Raw genomic sequence first — 8,926 nt, 5'->3', positions numbered from 1 at the left:
ACTGACACTACAAGATTAGCAATAAGGGGATTTTCACTCTACAGAAAGGAGGAGCCGCCTGAGGGTAGCCACACCTTGAAGGACACACGCAGTAGAAGAATAACTTGTTTACTGCATGTATCCTCCAAGGTGTGGCTACCCTCAGGCGGCTCCTCCTTTCTGTAGAGTGAAAATCCCCCTTATTGCTAATCTTGTAGTGTCACTTTGGATATTAAGCCTTCTTTTAACTATGCTGTTCTCTGTAAAATCAGTTTGCCTTCGATAAAGGGTCCGAACAGGACCGAAAGTAGTCGGCTATCTCGCTTTTTAATTTTTTCCTTCGTGGCAAAAACCTTTATTTATACATAACATCACGTTTTATATACTTCGTGATCAAGTTATTCATATATATATATATATATATATATATATATATATATATATATATATATATATATATATATATATATATATATAATTAAACTTTTGTATTAGAACATACAATCACCCAAATATGGTACACCATTTCCTTATTCCCATTTCTGCTTGTGAACCTGCAACTACGAAACTAATTGAGTCTGTTCACTGATCAAAACGAATTTAATAATGGCATCAGACATAAATAAAGCCACATGATAGAAATTTACTGAATCACCCCTCCCACATTATATAGTTTCATTTTCCTCATAAGTTAGAGTCTAGGTTGTTTATATTTAGACTTTCTTGGTTTTAACGAAAAAACGTAGTCCACTTTTTATTTGTTCTAACGATAATGCAATAAATGGCTTTCTTCTGCACTGAAAATGCATTTTTAACCTTCTCTCATCATTACCTGACAGAGAAGACGAGAGCGAGCCTGCTGACGACCCCTCCCCTTCGTAAGCATAAGCACGGAGGTCATCTTTGGCCGCCACGGGGTCATCCAGTGACCTCCCTTCCAAGAGGTGGGCTGCTGCTTTCGCTAACGACTCTTGGCTCAGCGGCTGCCTGACCAGATTTGAGTTCGAGCCCTTGTCTGCAAAGAGATGATAGAAGGAGGGTGAAGGTAAAAGATGAGGTGAAGTTAACGAATTTTAAACTCGGAACTGTGAGATCATACGACACAATCTTAGTTTTTGACTCTATGGGTTGCTCTGTGAGCAAGAGCCCTGGGCTTGCATAAGGCCAGCTTAATCTCAAACAACAACATCTTAGTTTTGATATTTTTTTTTCAAAGAGTTATTTATCTATCGACCGCCAGTGAGTTTATCAGATTGTGTCTTATGTTTCTCTCTCTCTCTCTCTCTCTCTCTCTCTCTCTCTCTCTCTCTACTGTCATTAGCATTTATAGAATTCCCCAATGCATCCATCTATAACTGATAATCACATTTTCCATTCTATGTCCCTATCCAGATATCGACCTAAATTCAACAGAAGCTTTCTACGTGTCACAATGACCCTAATCCCTAGTATTGTTTCACTTATCTTCATTGTTTATAAATAATAATCATATTTTCCATTCTATGCCTAGTTCTTGATATAAAATTTTAATAAACTTAACCTAAATTCTAGAACCAATCTACAAGACGTAATGTACATGAAATTTTATTATATCGTTTCTCTCACCTTCATTGTGTCTAAATAATAATCATATTTTCCTTTCTATGTTCACATCTTCATATCAGTTTTAATACAATTGGCCTAAATTCTACAGAAACAATCTACAGAACATAATGCACCTGAATTCTCAATTTATCTCCTGACCTTCATTGTGTATAAATAACAATCATATTCTATCTTTTAAAGCCATTCTGAATTCTCAATTTACCTCCTGACCTTCATCTTTTCATAAATAACAATCATATTCTACCTTCTAAAGCCATATTTTGATACCAGTTTTAATGCAACTGACCAAAATTCTACATAAACAATCTACAAGATATAATGTACCTGAATTCTCAATTTATCTCCTGACTTTCATTGTGTATAAATAACAATCATATTCCATCTTCTAAAGCCATATCTTGGTACCAGTATTAATACAACTGACCTAAATTCTACATAAACAATCTACAAGATATAATATACTTGAATGTTTCTCTTACCTTCACTTGGCGCAGTTTGCTGAATTCCAGGCAACTGAAGATGGAGACTTTCGAGGACCACTTGCTTTTCTTTCTCCGGGCACGAATACCCTACCCCACCTCCACCCCCTCCTCCTCCTCCCCCTCCTTCCTCCGTGCCCCCTTTGACTTCAATGATCGTGGCATCTTCCTGCCCGATAATGCCCTCGTCTCCAGTGGCAGATGCCTCGCCTTCTGGAGCCAGTTTCTTCGTCATCCAGTGGCGTCTTAGGCGGAAGGAGATGAAGACTCCGACAAAGACTGAAGGAAGAAGGAGATCAAGAGATAAATAAAAATGAAATATATTCGTAATAATACAGAAATCAATTCTTGTCTCTAATTTCTGTTTATATTAATGTGACGTTATATTGCTTAACAATGAAGGATTCATTTTTTTTATTCTCTATCAGTGGCAATAGAGATTATCTTTAATTATCACTTGTTGTGAAAAGTCTCATAATATTACAAATGGTTTTCTTATTAACTGTAATGTATACGAAAAAGTGAATACGTAATAATGTAGAATTTTATTTTTCTACCAGGACCTTCAGTGAATGTGAAAATTGAGTTATCTACAAAGACTAATTGTGTGTTCATATGTACATACATGTAACAATAGTTAATTTTTTTGAACATAGAAATAAGTAAATACAAAATTGATGAAAAAAATGCTGATCTACAAAGAGTAATTGTGTTCATATGTACGTTCACGTAACTATATATCTCATTTTTTTATCTAATTTTTGTGAACATAAATATAAGTAATTACGAGATTGATGAAAAAAAAAATGCTGATCTACAAAGAGTAATTGTGTGTTCATATGTACATTCATGTCACTATATAACTTTGTTTATCTAGTTTTTGTGAACATAAAAAGTAAGAAAATACGAAATTAATGAAAAAATTAAATTTATATATATATGAAAAAGCTAAAAAAATGCGTAGCAAACATTTTGTGAACATGAGAAAAGTAAAATACGAAATTGATTTAAAAAAATGTTGTATATATGAAAAAGCGTAACAATACGTAGCGCCCCCCCCCCCCAAAAAAAAAAAAAAAAAAAACACACACACACATAAATTCCCAGCTTGCTTCCACACTATTTCCTCTGTATACATATAAAGAAAATGAACATTCAAGGGCGTTGATGAGCAAAGGCAGTTTTATATAAATAGAATAATTTAGATTAAAAGGTTATTGATAAAAAAAAATTTCTGTGAATGCAAACACAGGTAGTTTTTCAAAGATCTAAAGGTTATTCGATAAATAAGCGCTTTTTTGTGAATGTGTGGACTTGTTGATCTGTGTGGTGATAAAAATTATGATAAAAATCTGTGTATATATATATATATATATATATATATATATATATATATATATATATATATATATATATATATATATATATATATATATATACTACAGACCATAAATTCAATAGGAGTATGTACAGATTGGGTAACCTCCAATTTTAAACTCTATAGCTGAATTCTTAAAAAAACAAATTTACCTGCAGATGGGTCTTCCCCAATTGTTGCTGCAAGAGAGAGGGGCGGCGCAGGCAATATCTTGGCAGGCGTCTCTGGATTTGCAACCGGACTCGATCCTTTTGAAAGTTAGTATCTCAGCCCAGCTCGTTCTGTTTAGCGTCGGTGCCAGAGGGTTAGCGGAAGGCCGGATATTCGAAGATCGTCAAGACATGCTGTTTGCGGACAAATGAAGCGAAGTCTAAATGAAAGATCGGCATTTAAAATAGGAATGTTTAAGCAAATGCCCCTCTGGAATGACCAGTAAATATCTTCATTCCGAAGAACATTTATTTTTTTTTGGAAAATGTTCTAAATGGAATTAGACAATAAGAAGAAAGTCTGTTTATTTTGGGAAAAATATCTTGAAATCTATTGGACCCTACCAACAAGCCTATTTTGGGGGAAATGTCCTAAAATGTATTGGATTCATAAAAGATCTTTTTATTTTGGAAAAATATCTTAAAATATATTGGATTTAAAAAAAAGAACAGTCTATCTATTTTGGGGAAAATGTATTGGATTCACAGGAACAAAGTCTATCTATTTTGGGAAAAATGTCATAAAATGTATTGGATTCATAAGAACAAAGTCTATTTACTTTGGGAAAAATATCTTGAAATAAACAGGATTCATAAGAACAAAGACTATTTATTTTGAGAAATATATCTTAAAATGTATTGGATTCATAGGGACAAAGTCTATTTATTTTGGGAAAAATCTGAAAATATGCTAGACTGTAAGAATAATATTTGTTCTTAAACTCCAATAACTTTTCAGATATTTTTCCTTGAACAAGTAGTCTAATAAAGACTTTATTTTGGGAAATATGTCCGAATATATTAGGCCATAAAACAAATACTATTTTTCCATACAAATCTGAAAATGTATTGGACTTGTAAAAACAAAGACTACTTTTAGGAGGAAACATATCTGAAAATATGTTGGACAAAGACAACTTATCATGGGAAAAATGTCTGAAAATTTACGGGATGCTAAAATCAAAGACTATTTATTCTGAGGAAAAAATATCTGAAAATGTACTGTACTGTTAAGAAGAAAGCATATTTATTTTCGGGAAAATATCTGAAAATGTATAGGATCCTAAGAATCACTGTTTATCTTGGGAAAAAATATATGAAAATGTATAGAATTCTAAGAATCAGACTATTCATTCCGGAAAAAGTATCTGAAAATGTGTTGCACCGTAAGAACAAAGACTATTTAAGGGAAAAATATCTGAAAATATTTAAAACTACTTACTTCCCTCCAAGTCATCACCATCTTGTCTGAGTCCTTCATCTCTAAGATCAGGGCCCTCTCCCACTGTAACACCACTAAGCTGGTCAATTACAAACGGCAGAGGCAGACTGCTCAAACCATCAAATTCTTGTTGGTATCCTTCACCGAGCGGATGGTGATTTGAAAGAGATGGTAAGAAAGTATTTTGCCTGAGTCCGTCTCCGTCATCAACACTTATCATCATATTCCGGCCCTGGCACTCTGCCCTGATGGTATGCCACAATCCGTCGCCGAGAGGACGTCCACTTTTGCAGACTGACTCCGCGGGAATGTCTGAATGTCTCATAGAGGCACAGGCGATTCCAGACTGTAACTGGAATTTATTTCATGGAAAGAAATGATGTGGAATATTGAGGAACTGAGAAAACAAGTAGAATAACTGATTGCTTTAAAATAATTCCTGAAATAATCAAATAGAATAACTGCTTCCTATAGACAATGTCTTGAATTAATTAGATGGACTAATTGCTTGTCATAGAATACTTCCTGGAAACTCATTTGCAAATTCTTTCATTTTATCTTACTATCACTAATAAGAGACTCATTAAGCAAGATACAGTTTCTTATGGGCGTATTAACTATTTTGAATGTCTCTTCTTGACTATGTGCCATGAAAAATCTCAAAAAACATTTACTCACTCGTAGTGAAAAGCTAGCCGCGTTACTTTTAGATCCTAAATGAAGGATAGGACCAGACTTTCTCCCCCTGGTCCTTATTCGTACTTGGACGCTGACGCTTCTTGACGAAGGCTTGAACGACAAGACTAATTTCACGTACGACTTAGACCCCAGTCTAGCCGGGACTGTGCTGTCTGTTACACTTAGGGCCAGTCCATCCTGGATCACAGTGACACTCTGGTGTACTTAGACCCCCAAGGCAAGTTCCTCTGACTCCACAAGCACCCAAGCCATAGGAACAAGAGGCCTCTTGTTGCAGACACCCTGCCACACTGTCTTTGCTCAGAGCAGGTTCGCCCAAATCCATCAGCTGTAATGGAACTAAGAGCTAGTTACCCTTTGTCCTTTTCCCCAGCCTCCTGAGTAGAGGTGGTAGATAATGATATTTATTACCACTGTATGTAATGCCATAAAACTTAAAATAGGAAAGAAGACCATTCATCAAGAAATGCTAAGCTCTCAGCTCAGTAACTGATTACAAAAGACTGGGATAAAGTTTTCCCACACGATAATAACAGTGAAGAAGTTTAAATGAGGGAGATAGACATTCATCACACAAAGGTTGGTTCATAGCTCACTAACTGCAAGTCAAGTATCAAATCGATATAATAGCTATTTAGAAAGTTAATAATCTTTGAAAGATATTGGATCTGCAAAAATAACCCTTGCCTCAGTACTCTCTTGTAGATTAGAAGTTTTCTGCCTGATATAATAGCAATGCAGAAACTTACTGATCTTTGGAATAGATTGCATTTGCAAAAGTAATCTAACATCTCTGATTTCACTTATGTTTAGGGACGTTAGTATTAGGTATTCCTAAAGCAGAAAGCCCTTACCTCACCTGACCATTTATAACCAGGTGCGAGAGGCATCCATCCAGTGGCTGAGAGATGGGAGCCTCCTTCCAGCAATGGTCTTCTGAGGTGGGGCGTCTATGGGCCAATCCCCCGATCTGAATAGGAGAGCCACTGAACCACAACTCTGAATCCTTGGGATCTCTCCACTGTGCCCAAGTAATACTCTGAGAGTCCTTCACGTTGTTGTTGTTGTTGTTGACGTCCAATTCTCCACTTAAATGGTCAACCATGAGGGAGGCGCCCTATCGGAAATTAAAGGTTTGTTAGTGATTAGCATGACTAGTCCTATACTGACTTGGCAGCCAGAATTTTAAGTGGATGTTTGCAAGAGGCTGTTGCTCAGTTATTATCTCTCATAGGACATTGCCTCAAGAAGGTCTCCTAGTCAGGAATCCTCAACTAACCTGATCATCGAGCCTCGTATGTATGCTATGCCACTCCCCATCATTGACACTCCTCTCCACCTGCAACTTGAGTGGCGCTGCTCCTCCATCTATCACCATCTGCACCTTACCCTCAACCAGCTGCAGAGCAAGTAATGGCGTAGGAGTAGAAAGAGGGCTTTGAGAATAGTGAACGAGTGGACCAGCGTAGAGAAGGAGAGCTTCCTGCTTCCTCGTGAGGACTCGAAAGGATATTGTGGTGGGTATGCAAGATGGCAGAGGCTGGATCCACGCAAATCCTGAGCCTCTGAAGGTTCGAGTGAGGACTTTGCACTGGTAACCCCAGGACCCACCTGGGCACACACACCTGGAGTTGATGGAAGGTCATTTGGTAGCCTTTCGAAAATGTAGTACAGTGAAGTAATGGCATTTTTTCAAAATAATGTCTATCTTTCCTGAAACTTGTCAAGTTCTAAGAACGAAATTATCAGAATCTTGTTGTGGTCTAATTTGCTAAGTAAACTAAAAACAGAATCTATATATGTATCTAATCTACTAATTAAACTAAAACGCTAAATTCGTCTTGGAATTATGAATCCACACACACACATACAGAACATAAACCTACTATATACAATCTTCAAAATACAAAGCCAGCACAGTGAAAGCTAAAACTATCATACACAGTAATATAACAAATAAAGCTAAAATCATCATACGAACTAACAGAACATCTCACCTGTTACCATTCAGTCTTGATGCACCTTCCCCCATTAAGACATGACGCAGGAGTACACGTCTCTGGCTCGTGCGAGCCGCAGTGTGGAGCTCTGGTGAGCCGCGGCGTCACTAGGGAAGTCATGTTCGCGTCCACTACCTGATTGTTGGGTTGAGCGGTTGCCAGCATGTAGGAAGAGTTTGAAACAATGATACACATATTTTAATGATATGTTAGATCGACCATTTTCTTTTCCTTTGGACAACTGTACGTAAAACTTCGAACTTTTTTCTGCTCTAGATGTTACCAGTATCGCATGGGGAGTTTGAAATTGAGATAAATATTCTAATATTGTTATAGATTAATAATTTTTTTAATGTTCTACACCAAACGACAGTAGAGAATTATAAAGTTGTTTCGAGATTTCAAAAACATATTAAAACTAAAAAAAAAATGCTGGTCTTTGTTGGGTTGTTTTCTTTATAAAGAAAATGACATAATAAAAAAAATCCTAATCTACTCTTATTTTTGTGATATGTACAATATTTCATTACAAGAACGCTATTTTTGAATCATGTACTGTTCTACCTGTAATTGTAAGTTAATTTTTCATCCTTGATTTTTTTTTGCAAGCGTTAATACCCGCAAAATAATTTGACTTTCAATTTGTTTATTTATTTATATATTTATTTATGTGTTTGTTTGTTTGTAGTAGCGTTGGAAGTACTCAAGAAATTACATTAACAATTACATCTTCATAGAATACTTTATTTCCATAAACTTATTGTAATATTCTATAACGTTGCTCATTTATCAACATAATTCTTTGATCATAATTGCACAGTCCTACTGTATATATGGAAGAGTTTCTTCAGTACATATATCAAATCATAAAACTCCAATTAAATAACAGTGAATGCATCAAGAATCTGTCCACTAAAAGCGCTGGAATTTCCCAAGGACTAAGAATCAAACAGGAATAGATTAAATCTCATAAAATAACCCGCCTTCCCAATATCCACATTATTTATGGGGCAATTTATATTGTTCTTCAAGAATAGGGCGTCAATTACCATTTAAATGAGATGTCGTAATTTACTTTGTCATTTAAAAAAAGTGTAAGAGTTAATTCCTTTATTTCATTGGGGGTCGTTTCTATTCTAGGGTCGTTCATAATAGAATTGTCAGATAAAATATAATATATTTTTTTCACTATTAATTCTGGGTCTGATATATGTGTTGAAATTGTCCTTTACCTCAAGAATAGAATGTTATTAACGGTGGTTATTTTGCGGATTGGGGCGATGAGGTACTTTGCCTAAGAGCATGAGAAATAACTACTAAAGCATTTAAAATAACACATTTCTTTAAATGTGATA

General features: G+C 35.6%; 1 protein-coding gene across 1 annotated transcript in view; it reads right to left on the bottom strand.

The window, feature by feature from the left end:
- The window catches only part of LOC135221360 (uncharacterized), a 37,164-nt gene extending 34,832 nt beyond the window's left edge, over window positions 1–2,332 (bottom strand). Inside the window, exons 1-2 of the mRNA XM_064259161.1 lie at window positions 2,064–2,332; window positions 812–994 (exon numbers count right to left, since the gene is read on the bottom strand). Of these exons, the coding sequence (XP_064115231.1) occupies window positions 812–994; window positions 2,064–2,298 (418 nt within the window). The 5' untranslated portion in view covers window positions 2,299–2,332. The remainder of the gene's footprint in view (window positions 1–811; window positions 995–2,063) is intronic.
- Between the last annotated feature and the right edge of the window lie 6,594 nt (window positions 2,333–8,926).

The sequence above is a fragment of the Macrobrachium nipponense genome, chromosome 2 (assembly GCF_015104395.2).
Source record: "Macrobrachium nipponense isolate FS-2020 chromosome 2, ASM1510439v2, whole genome shotgun sequence".
In the NCBI taxonomy this organism is placed as follows: Eukaryota; Metazoa; Arthropoda; class Malacostraca; order Decapoda; family Palaemonidae; genus Macrobrachium; species Macrobrachium nipponense.
Note: the sequence above shows the minus strand (reverse complement) of the source record. Positions and strands in the feature narration are given on the sequence as shown.